The 13,030-nt window shown below is 42.7% G+C and overlaps 1 protein-coding gene across 2 annotated transcripts; it reads left to right on the top strand.

Annotated features, from left to right (window-relative positions):
* The first annotated feature begins 5,520 nt into the window (after positions 1-5,520).
* On the top strand, positions 5,521-7,789 carry TCEAL2 (transcription elongation factor A like 2). Of its 2 annotated transcripts, none has more exons than XM_079910715.1 (3): positions 5,521-5,654; positions 6,529-6,600; positions 6,949-7,789. In XM_079910715.1, the coding sequence occupies exon 3, from the start codon at positions 6,975-6,977 to the stop codon at positions 7,617-7,619; it is 645 nt and encodes a 214-aa protein (XP_079766841.1). In that variant the 5' UTR covers positions 5,521-5,654; positions 6,529-6,600; positions 6,949-6,974; the 3' UTR covers positions 7,620-7,789. The 2 variants fall into 2 exon arrangements, with proteins under 2 accessions (XP_079766841.1, XP_079766840.1); XM_079910714.1 differs by lacking the exon at positions 5,521-5,654 and adding an exon at positions 5,852-5,991.
* The last annotated feature ends 5,241 nt before the right edge of the window (positions 7,790-13,030 follow it).

Raw genomic sequence — 13,030 nt, 5'->3', positions numbered from 1 at the left:
TGCAACTAAGAGTTCGCATGCCACAAGTAAGAAGTCCACACAACACAACTAAAGATCTCACATGCCACAATGAAGATCCCACATGTTGCAACTAAGACCCGGTGCAACCTAAAAAATAAATAAATAAATATTTTTAAAAGTTAAAAACTGGCTGTTTTATTGTTTTAGGTCAACTGCACCAATTATCTAACTATTTTGTCTGTGCTTTGGGTGTCATATTCAATAAATAATTGCCATATTCACTGACATGAAGTTTTCCCCACCTTTTTCTTCCTTGGTGTTCAAAGTTTTAGTTCTTATGTTGAGATCTTTGATCCATTTTGAGTTAATTTTTATAAACGGTGTAAATTAAGGGTCCAACTTCATTATTTTGCATGTGGATATCCAGTTTTCCCAGCACTATTTGTTGAAAAGGCAGTTTTCCCCCCATTGAATAGAAAGTAACTGGAATGAGAAATTCACTAGAGCACCTCATTGGTGGACTGGCTGATGAAAGAGTCAGTGATATTGAAGATAGGCGAATAGAGATTTTTGAGTCTGAGAAACAAAAAATAAATAAAAATGAAGAAAAGAACACAGACACAGAGAACCCTGAGACACCATCAAGCATACCAATATAGACATAATGAGAATACAAGAAAGAGATGAGAAAGAGAAAATGTCAGGAAAATACATTCGAAGATCAAATATGATGAAAAACACTAATCTATAACTGACTTCTAATCAGAAATCATGGTGATCAGAAGACAGTGGCACATCATTTTCAGAATGTGGAAACAAAATGACTGTCAACCAAAATTTCTTAACCAGAAAACTCTCCTCTAAAATTAAGGATTAATTAAGACTTTCCCAAATAACAAATATTGAGAGAATTTTAAAATATTTAGTACTGTTCTATAAGAAATACTAAACAGAATCCTTCAGGTTGAAATGAAAGGACACTAGATGGTAACTTGAGTCCACATGAAGAAATGAAGAGCACTGGCAAGGTAACTAACTAGGTAAATATAAAAGACACAGTGGTAGGCCAAATAATGGCCTCCCAAAATATATGCATGTCCAAACTCTGTAACCTATGAATGTTACCCTATATGGCAAAAAGGGACTTTACATTTGTGATTGTTAAGGATCTTGAGATGCAGAGATTATTCAGATTATCTGGGTGGACCCTAAATGCAATCACAAGGGTTCTTATAAGAGAGAGACAAAAGGAAATTTTAAGCAGAAGAGGAAAAAAGTGATGTGATGATAGAAGCTGGGAGACATTTGAAGATGCTATGCTACTGGCTTTGGCGATGGACGAAGGGGACACAGTCAAGGAAAACAGCCCTAGAAGTTGGAAAAAGGCAAGAAAATGGATCCTCTCCTAAAGCCTCCAGAGGCAGTATAGCTCTGCTGATACCTCGGTTAAACCCCATGAAATTATTTCAAATTTATGAACTCCAGAATTATAAGAGAATAAATTTCTGTTGTTTTAAGCCAGTAAATTTGTTGTACTTTGTTACAACAGCAATAGAAAATTAATACAGACAGTATATGTATATTTGTTTATAACTCTTTCCTCTCCTATTTGATTTAAATAGGATAATTATAAAACAGTGTTCATGGGCTTATGATGGCTAAAGATGTGGTTTCCACCACTGTCAACAATAATACCACAAAGGAGGAAGGAGGCAATGCAGGTATATCAGAAAAAACTTTTTTATACCCTTGAAATTAAGTTAGAATTGACAAAACTAGATTGTTTTAATTTAAGATATTAATTTTAATCCCTAGGGTAACCACTAAGAAAATAATTTTTTAAATATTGTAAAAGAAGCATCAAGAGAATTAAAATGACACAAAGATATTTTTCTATCTTTCAAAAAGAATCAATAGTGGAGAAACAGAGGAACAAAAAAGGCAGAAGACATATAAAAACAAATAGTAAAATGGCAGATATAAATCCTACCTTATTCATGTTTACATTAAATGCAAGTTGATTAAATGCTCCATTCAAAGGGAAAATTTTAGCAGAAAGGGAAAAAAAGCATTATCCAATTATACACTATCTAGAAGAAAAACATTTTAGGTTCAAAGAAAGAAATAGAATGAAAGTGAAAAGACAGAAAAATATATACTATGCAAAGGGTAACAAAAAAGGAGTGGCTATTTTTAATAGCAGATAAAATAGACTTTAATACAAAAAATGTTACTGGAGAACAAGAAAGGTGTTTATAATGATAACAAGGTCAATCCATAAGGAATATAAAAAAATGAACATATATGAACATCAAAATACTTAAAGCCAAAACTGACAGAGTAAAAGGAAAAAACAGACACTTTGATGATAACAACTGCAGACTTAAAAAAGACACTTTCAAAATTTGATGGAACAAGTAGGAAGAATATCAACAAAGAAATAGGACAATTGAATGAAATTACAAACTAACTAGAATAACAGACACCTACAGAATACTCCAAGCAACATCAGAATATACATTCTTGTCAAGCACCCATGGAGCATTCTGGATAGATCATATACTAGGCCATAATAAAATTCTATATAAACTTAAAAGGATTGAAATCATACAAAGAATATACTCTGAGCATAATGGAATTAAATTAGTAATCAACAACATAAGGAAATCTGGAAAAGCTACAAATACATAGAAATTAAACAATGTACCTCCATTTAATCAGAAGAAATCATAAGAGAAATTATAAAGTACTTTGAGATGAATAAAGACAAAAACACAACATACCAAAACATATAGGATGTAGTTAAACAGTGCTTAGAGGGAAATTTATAGCTTTAAATTCTTATATAAAAAGAGATGAAAATCTGAAATCAATCATTTAAATTTCTACCTTAAAACACTAGAAAAAGAAAAGCAGCTTAAACCCAAAGAAATCAGACAATTAGAGTGGATATAAATGAAATAGAGAATAGAAAAACAATGGAGAACATTATTAAAATGAAAAGCAGGTTCTTTAAAAATATTTTTTAAAAAAATCCTACAAACCTACAAGTAGACTGCCAAGGAAAAAATGATGAGGATTCAAATTAACGAAGTCAGGAATGAAAGAGTGGACATCACTCCCAATTCTATGTGTTTAAAAAAAGGATTATAAGGTAATACTATGAACAACTGTATGACAACAAATAAGACCAGATAGATGAAATGGACAAATTCATATAAAGACACAAACTACCAAACTTGACAAATAGAAATAGAAAGAAAAGTAACATTACTGAAAGTGGCAGGGTATGGAACTCCAGGACTTCATCCCCTGGTCCCCAAAAGCAGTTAATAAACTGGCAAAAAACTATCAGAATCAACTTTTGCAGAACTCTGGAATCTAGTCAAAAAATTACAACTGGGGGAAATTTGGTGCAGAAAGAAGCTCCTGCTTTGTGGCAAGAAATTTTAAACTGCCTGTCTACCTTCACCCATGCCCCAAATTGGCAGTAGTTTGTGAATGGCAGCCCACTATCCTGGTTAAGATTTCTAGTGACAGGAGGAGGAATTTGGATCCTATTCTCATAGAAATGTGCTTGATCTTGGTCTGTCTGGTGGCGGCCTCAAGGACCAGCACAAAATTTCCCTTTGTCACAGAAGACTGAGAGCATTCCCAGGACTGGAGCTGGAATAGTAACTTCCTGGGTGGAATTTGCCAAAAGTATTTAAAGTCATAGGTATTGGCCACAGCAGCCTGGGGCAAGGAACAACATTTGGGGTAAGCAAGAGACAGACTGAGAAGCCTAGGTAGGAAGCGTTAGGGAAAAGAGATACGTGGCGAAACAAGCACTTTTAAACACTCACATACACTGGGGAATCAAGAAGTTTATGTACATGCCCGAGATTGAACACATGATCAGAAAAGGCCACAGAAGACCCTAAGCATTCACCTTAGTTGGCCTTCAGGCTCTGCACAAGCAGAAAGTAAAGCATTTAAAAAGTGCTCCAGTGCAGAGCTCATCTGTAAAGACTGGGAAAGTAGTTTTTTTTTTTCTTTTGTTGGCTGTAGGCACTTAAAGTAACTCTGTCCAAACACCAGTTGACCACTAAGCTAATGAAACACAAACTTCAGTGGCCAAATATGACCGAAAATGCAGAATTTAAAAAAGTATTTTTTAAGAGTCTCTAAACAAGGAAACAATAACCCACAACAGAGAGCAACAAATCCTGTGAAGTGGGGGAATCTGACTTCTAGAGTTGACACTTGCTAATATTCAAAACACTCAGATTCCAACATGAAGTTTGAGGTATATAAAGAAATGAGAAAGTATGGTCCATTCACAGGAAATAAAAAAAATTATTAGAAACTGATTGAGAAAGTTCATGTATTAGACTAACTAGGCAGAGATTTTAGATGAATTGTCTTAAATATGCTCAAAGAGCTAGAGGAAACCCTGGACAATGGACTAAAGGAAATGAGGAGAAGAATGCCTCAGAAGATATAGAATATCAGTAGAGAGATAGAATATAAAGAGAATGAAACTATGAAAAGAAACTGAACAGATCTTCTGGAACTTAAAAGTACAATAACTAAAATGAAAAGCTCAGTAGAGGGGTTCAACAGCATGTTTGAGCAGGGAAAAGAATGAATAAGCTAACTTGAGGACAGGTCAATTGAGATCCTTCAGTCTGAGCAGCAGAAAGTGAAAAGAATGAACAAAAATGAACAAAACCTAAGAGACCCATGAGACACCATCAAGCATACTAATATATTCATGATGGGAATCCAAGAAGGAGAAGAGAGATAGAAAGGGGCGGAAAGAATTTTTGAACAAATAATGGATGAAAATTACTCAAATTAGAAGTTTGTGCATCCAAGAAGTTCATTAATTCCAATCAGGATAAACTTAAAGAGATCCAAACAAAGACACAGTATAGTCATATCATCAAAACCAAATATATGGCACTACACTGTAGCAACTATAATGTCAATTTTCTAGTTTTTGAGCTGGGTTGCGGTTTCACAAGTGTGAAAGAGGAAAGGGAAGAGAAGGGATGGAAGGAAAGGAAAGAGGGTCAGCAGGGGTCAATGATAAGAGTAAGCTGTGAACCAAGGATGTTGATGAATCTGTTCATCTGTGGTCCATAATTTTAAATGTTTTAATGCATCCTTTTTTCTTTTTTAACATTTTAGCTGTCTGACATTCTCTCTAGATGAGAACAGGTTAAACGTTGGAGTGCAAATATCCAGTGTGGAGTGAAGTGAACAGAGAAGGCGAGAAGGAAGTTGGTAAAATCAGTTTGGGGTTATGGATTTTGAGGTCCCGCAGGGATATTCAGGCGGTGGTGTCCAATAGACTGTTGGCAAAGAAGGTCTGAGACTCAGGGGAGGGAATAACCTGGATATGTAGATTTGGGAATCATCTGTGTTAAGAGGGAAATGAATAGAGATCAGCCAGGGAGAGAGAACACATGGACCGAGAAGAGCAGAGGCTCTGGACATAGCTGCTACTCAAGGTGGCAGCGCAGCTTCCTGGCGGGCACCACCACGAGCGCTCTGGAGTCAGGCGGAGCTGGTCTTGAAAGCGGGCTGTGGGGCTACATGTGGAGCGCTCTTGGAGAAGTCGGGTACCCTCCCTGTGATCAGCTGTCACAACTGGGGATAAAGGGCATCTCAGAGGGATGCTGAGCAAGGACCTGAGAGGCGCCCAGGTAAAGCACCTGCAGTCAGGAAGCCTCCCCCGACCTGCTCTGTTGGTAACTCCCTCTTTTCCACACACCCCGCCCAGGCCGTCCGCAGCTGTCCGGTCCCTGTGGGATGTAGGTGAGGGGGCGGGGCGGGGGGAAACCGGGCTCGGGTGACGCGGCGCTCACGTGACCGGCAGGGCGCTGACTTGGGCAGCAGCTCCCGCGCCCCCCCTCCCCCCGCCCCGAGGTCTGGTCCAGTCGCCCGCGCGGAACCAGCTCCTGGAGCTTCCCGGGTGGCGGGCGAGGGGCCAGCGGGCTTAGGCGAGCCAGAGGAGGCGCAGGCCCGGCCCGGGCGCTGCAGGTCAGTGTGAAGGTGGGCGCTGCTGGCGGCCCGGGTGGGGGTGGAAGCGGATGGGACTAGGATCCGGGAGCAGCGGGGAGAGGGGAAGGGGTCCCGAGATGGGTGAGGAGGGGCACGGGGCGTGGCGCGGGCAGGTGGGGAGGGAGGACCCTGCAACTGGCCCTGCCGCCTCTTCGACGCCCCTCCTCTGCGGCCTCCATCCATTTTCGAGCCTGAAATGAGGTCGCGGGGACGGGGAGAAGCAGTGCGACCTTGAAACGTGGACAAATTCTGGAAATAACCCCCCTCTCACACTCTGAGCCTATGAGGAAATATTGATCTCCGCGTAAAGGGGTGGGGGCGGGGCGGGTTGCCTGCTGGGGAGGGGCCCCAGCGACCCAAACAGTTTGTAAAGCATCCTAGTCTGGTCCTGAGGCCTGACAAAAAGATTTGGCGACTGAGGTGCGGGGTCAGGGGAGGTGGGGGAGGCAACGGTGGATGAGGAGGGCCCCTATTGCGTCCTCGGTGCTCCCATCCCCTTCTCCTGTCTGTCTGCAGGTCTGTGAGGCTGTTGTTCCCAGCATTCTGCTAGGCTACAAAAAGAGGAGAAACTTGTTCAGATCCCTGCAGGTCAGTGAAGGAGAGGGCACTGGACAAGCACCCAGAGGGGTGGGAAGTGTGCAGGGCACGGCCCGGGCAGAATTGGGGGCCCCACTGCCCACTTCCCAACACATTTACACACATTCTGCCATGCTGAGCAAGCGTAGGGAAAAATGGCAAGGTCTGTCTGGGAAATGGTTGGCTCACATGTGCACGAGGAATGGTGGGGTAAAGGGTGGGCAGAAGGCCGGGCCAGGTCAGGGGACCCCTGACAAGGGGCGAGAAGCAACTGCTACTATCCGGACCTGCATTCCATCCCCAAGCCCTCAGTCTCCCTTGTTTCCTCTTTGTCTTCTCTTCCCCCTGCCCCATCCCCAGGACAGGAAAAGGAAGGGACACTCAACATGGAAAAACTCTGCAGTGAAAATGAAGGAAAGCCTGAGAACCAAGGCAAGATGGAAAACAAAGGACAGCCACCGGATGCGAGAAAGCTGGGAGTAGCTTGTACTGTGGAAGACAAGGAAAAGTTAGAAAACAAGGGAAGGATAGATCTCAAGGGAAAGATAGAAGATGAGGAAGTACTAAAGGATAAAGAAAAGCCAGACAGTGAGGCAAAGCCAAAAGAAGGAAAGCCAGTGAGTGAGGGAAAACCAAAAGAAGGAAAACCAGAGAGTGAGGGAAAGCCAGTGAGCGAGGGAAAGCCAAAAGAAGAAAAGCCAGCCAGCGAACCAAGGGCTGCAGGAAAGCGCCCAGCTGGGGATGATGTACCCAGGAAGGCCAAAAGAAAAACCAACAAGGGGCTGGCTCAGTGTCTCAAGGAATACAAGGAGGCCATACACGATATGCATTTGAGCAATGAAGAGATGATAAGAGAATTTGACGAGATGGCCAGGGTGGAGGATGAGGTGAAGAAAACCAGACAGAAATTGGGGGGGTTTATGTGGATGCAAAAAAGTTTACAGGACCCCTTCCACCCGAGGGGCCCAAGGGAACTCAGGGGTGGCTGCAGGGCCCCACAAAGGGGCTTTGAAGACATTCCTTTTGTGTAATGCCCCTGGCAGGCGTTTACCAGGCCCTGTGCTTTAAAGTTTTGCAAATACTTTGCTTTAGGCGTCATTCTTGTTATCAACAACTTTTTGATCCAGCTAGAGCACTCTGTCAGTAGGGGATTTTTACCCATGTGCATTACAAAGGCGTTATGATTCTTGAAAAAAATAAAGCAGCTTATAATATCATCTACAGAATCGGTCCACTTTTGTAAAAGAACAGAAATTTATATGGTACATCTATGCACAGGAAAAACAGAAAACTTTGTTCACTAAAAGGTTAACAGTGGTGGGCTTCCCTGGTGGCGCAGTGGTTGAGAGTCCACCTGCCGATGCAGGGGACACGGGTTTGTACCCCGGTCCAGGAAGATCCCACATGCCGTGGAGCGGCTGGGCCCGTGAGCCACGGCCGCTGGGCCTGTGCTCCACAACGGGAGAGGCCACAACAGTGAGAGGCCCGCGTACCGCAAAAAAAAAAAAAAAAAAAAAAAAAAAAAAGGTTAACAGTGGTTTTATGAGTTGTGAGATTGTGGGTGATTTATTTTCTTTGTTTTCTTTCTACTCATCTGTTTAAATTTTCCTAAGGAACACAGATTACTTTTCTTATAAAGAAATGCTAAAATATAAAAAAGGAAAGCAATACATAAAAAGCAATACAAAGAACTGTTTACTGAGTTTATGAAGGCAGTGGAGACACTGTAAATTCTTGTTGTCAGAACTTAAAATGTTATGTAAAACTCACATTACTTCTGGACTCGTATCTGGAGGAATCAACTTGGCAGCTATAACAGATCAATTGCTATAAAGAGCAGTCTTGTCATCTGTGAAATGGGAATAATTATTGCCTCACAGGATTGTGGAATGGATTAGATGAGGTACTGAGTATGTAAGCTGTGTTAGGCTGGCTTCTACCTTTTCCCCTATACTAGCAGGACCAGGACCTCATCAGACACTTGGAAGAGGGTTGATGTACATCTCACCTATGCCCAGAAATAAGTTCCAGAAAGCCAAAAGGTGGGTACAACCCTCCCCTGGGTATTGCCATGTTTGCTGGGCACTGTGCCACTTCTCATGAGTCCTCCATCTTCTTAAGGTCCTCACTGCTGCTGCTGGACTGATGTCCTCAAGATGACAAAGCTCAGTTGATTTCTCTGGAGTCCCCAGTGAGCCCTAAACCTGCCCCACACCATGACACTGATCGAAGTGAGGATAAAGTCCTTTTCTTCACTTTAGAGTTATACTTATCCAAGTGGTAATACCTCAGTGCTCCTTTGGTCACTAAAGGATTTCAGATTTTACATACAGCCATCTTTTCATCAGATTCAGATATGGGAAGCTGGGATAAAATTTGAGTGGTGCACACTGTGCTTTTCTCACCTGTCAGTACCTTCTCTGCTCCATTCCTTTTTCCTTAGAGGAAATTATCTCCTAGGAGACTCCTACCGGGTCCTGCATTACAAGGTTAGCACACCTACCCATACTTGTGATTTTTAGAGCATTGCTACTCAAATAGTTGTCCATGGACCAGCTGCATCAGCATCATCTAAGAGAAATGCAGGATCTCAGGTCCCCATCCTAGACCTACTGATTCAGAATCTTCATTTAAACAAGATCTTCAGGTGATTCCTGTGCACTTTAAGGTTTGCAAAGCACTGGTTTATAAGGAGACTCTCCTTAGCCTCCCACTCCCACCATCATGTGAAATATGTGCCTAAAAGGATAAATACATGTGCTACATAAGATACATCCTGCAGATTATTAAGTAGGCCTGTGCTTGTTGAACTGCAGTTCCACATCCCCAACAGTAGTAGAACCTGAAACAAATTCAATGAGTCAATACCTGAAATTGTTTAATGAAGTAGGGTAGAATAGCATTGGTTAGAGCTAAACAGTAAATATCAGATTGTATCCCAGGTAGGTAGGGTGAGTATTGTTTTGTGAAATTTGTATTTCACTTATATATGTATGTATGTTTGTATACCTTGAGTTGTGATGAAAAATAAATTTCTGATTGCAGGCTAAACTTTTTAAAAATTGAGAAACACTGCTTTGGACTCTGCTTCTCAAAGCACAATTTGTCCTTTTTATCCTGGTACCTCTAATGCCTAGCACAGTGCCTGTCAAGTAATAGGTTCTTAATAAAATTTTAAATGATGATAGCTGAGTTAGGCATTCTTGCCTCAGATCATTCCAGGTCTAGATAAATAACTGTGGACTCTATTTCTCTAGCAGGGTTTACTTGCAGTTCCAAATGAAACACCATGTAGAAGGGTTTGTACCACAAATTTAACCCTATCTCATTTCATTAATGCATGCATGTTTTTAAAGTGTGCAAATTTGCCACAATAAAATCACCAGAGGACTTTGTTGAAAATGTGAACTCCTTACCCCCACTTCGGATCCACTGAGTCGAATCTCCTTTTTTTTTTTTCGGTACATGGGCCTCTCACTGTTGTGGCCTCTCCCGTTGCGGAGCACAGGCTCTGGACGCGCAGGCTCCGGATGCGCAGGCTCAGCGGCCATGGCTCACGGGCCCAGCCGCTCCGTGGCATGTGGGATCCTCCCAGACCGGGGCACGAACCCATGTCCCCTGCATCGGCAGGCGGACTCTCAACCACTGCGCCACCAGGGAAGCCCTGGAATCTCCATTTTTAACAAGCTTCCTAGGTGATTCTGATTCACACTAAAGGCTAATGTCCACTGACTTATATATTCATTATGATTGCAGTTGTATTAAGTGTAAACCATAAGGTGAGCAGAAGAGTTGCAATGTTTATTTGGTGGGTGTGGGGGAGACCTGAAGGCCTTTGTAAGGTACAAAAGTTTGGGAGTAAGAATCCATAAAGGCAAGGATTAATATATCTACTGAAGAGAACCTGAAACTGTTTTTAGAGCAAATCATGACTATAAACAAAGGCAAATGGAACGCATCTCATAGGATGGTGTATTTCCTTCTTTAGATGCCATAACTATGACAGCTAAACAGTTCCATTGCTAAAGAAGACTCATGGGACCTCAAATGTCAAAGCTTGCAAATCTGTAGTTTAGCACAGGGGGGAATAAAAGGATGCAATGTAGCAACAGCATTGAGAATGTGCCTCACAGCCAAGAGCTGTCTCATACCCAGGGGTCTAAAGTGGCCAGATGCAAGCTCCAATTGCCTTCCCTCTCTATAAGAGCCCTGGAAAGATGCACTTCTTTTGGAATAGGAACCACTGATGTGTTCACAGAGTACCTTAGAACCAGAGAGCACAAAATGGAGTCTCAGCCCAGGATTCTCTTGCAGTGATGGTTACGTAGGCATATTCTTGCTATGTTGTAGCTCTTCAACAGCAGAGCGCTTGGTGGCGGGGGGGGAATGTTCACCAAGACCAGATGCAAACGATCAACCTTTTTGTTACCAATAAGCAAAGCTGACAAGCTGGTAAAAACCATCCAAACTCCTAGGGCCAATGGTTCTAAAACAACACTCTTAGTATGTTTCATGCCTTTACCATGAGTCAGTAACTTACAGGTGCATTTCTTATTTTAGTAGACCAGCTTGGGCAAATCCCAGTCTTGCTGGAATTAACCCTCTAAAAACAATATGCCTTTTACCCTCCTCCTCACAGTGTAATAACAGCTGAATAGGGGTACCCTTTCTCACTGCAGGCACAACTCCCAGTGAGTACTGCTAACATGGCCCTCGCTTATTTGCTAGAAATCTCTCCATCTTCCCATTGGGGTTCAGTCTCCACCCTCCTCCACCCTGCTCTACATCCCAGGGAATCTGACCTGTATTGATTACATCAAAGGGCTCCCTTGTCCTTTGGGAGTAAGTGGTGGACAATGTGGTCAGGAACTTTACTTCCCAGCTTGTTCCCTGTAGTGTCACCAGATGCTGACAGTCTCTTCTCTAAAGTTTCCTGGGGGGTGGTCAGGAACTTTACTTCCCAGCTTGTTCCCTGTAGTGTCACCAGATGCTGACAGTCTCTTCTCTAAAGTTTCCTGGGGGGTTGCCCTCTCCAAATAGGCTCTGTATCTCAAGCTTTCAGTAACCCCTCTTTCCCTTTGTCCCTCAGGCCTAGATAATCCTACCTTTACTAGCCATGGAGTATTGCACTACCCCTGTGGTTCTCCAGTACCCTTCCCACATCTTTGTATACTGTACTTTTTAAAAAAGTCTCAAATTTTCTAATGCAGATGGGCTCCCTCTTTCCTGTCATGCACTTCTCAGATACAGTAATAGATACTAGAAGTTACCCCAGAAATTGGATTACTAATTTGAGGAGGGAAAAATAACCTCTTTGCACTGGGGGTTGGGAGAGTAGGGGGCAGGTGTTAGGAGAGGTTCATTGGTACATGGCATGTAGTAGTATCACACTTACGCAGCACCACAGGTGGCATAGAATGAAGTACAGGTGGAATCCAAAGTTTGGGGAATCAAGCTGCTGTGTCATTTAAGCACTGTGTCAAAAATCATTATCCAGGCTTCCCTGGTGGTGCAGTGGTTGAGAGTCCGCCTGCTGATGCAGGGGACACGGGTTCGTGCCCTGGTCTGGGAAGATCCCACATGCCGCGGAGCGGCTGGTCCCGTGAGCTATGGCCGCTGAGCCTGCGCGTCCGGAGCCTGTGCTCTGCAACGGGAGAGGCCACAGCAGTGAGAGGCTCGCGTACCGCAAAAAAAAAAAAAAAAAAAATCATTATCCAAAAGGTTCTGGAGTTTTCCATGTTCATCTGATGGTCCTAAAGAATATGCATAGGAAAAAGGAAATTGAAAGCCATATAATACAACAGAAAACACATGTAGAGCGCCAGAAAGCCTGCATGGCATGTTTGAAGAAGTTCCTCATCTTAGGGATGGAAAAAAGGCTGAGGACCAAGCTCAGGTCCTCATACTGGCACTGAGTTCCACTGCCAATTAAATGCCCTACCTACTATGGATTTTACAATAAGGTAAAAACACTAGTAGGGAAAGAGTGGAGCCCTGATATATGGGATAGGATATTTGTGCAGACATGCTCCAAGGCATTAAAAATCATTGGTGAGACGGTCACGGACATCCTTGAAGATTTCTGTGGGCCTGTGTTCTGTAGGCTGGAGATTATGGTGGAGAATGCTGTGGTGGAATTGGGCTACTTGATCTTAGTGTGAATGAAGGGAATCTCAGAGTGCTAGAGGTCAGGTGACAGTGCTTAATCATATGTGACAAGGTGAGTGCAACTACTACAATGAGCCACAGTGATAAAATGGTAATTAGAGGATGTTTGACCCACAGGATCTGTGGTGATGGCTAATCAGAGCATTCTTAAAAATGAAATAATTGGGCAGCCTATAGGATGCTGCCTGACATATTGAGGCAGAAAAAAATTCTAGGTCTGCTGTTTCCTAATTCGAGTTGCTGTAGTGGGGTTTTTCAACTTCTCATCCAACTG

The sequence above is a fragment of the Stenella coeruleoalba genome, assembly GCF_951394435.1.
Source record: "Stenella coeruleoalba genome assembly, chromosome: X".
NCBI classification, from domain to species: Eukaryota; Metazoa; Chordata; class Mammalia; order Artiodactyla; family Delphinidae; genus Stenella; species Stenella coeruleoalba.
The sequence above is the reverse complement of the archived record's forward strand: the minus strand, read 5'-3'. Positions and strand labels throughout refer to the sequence as shown.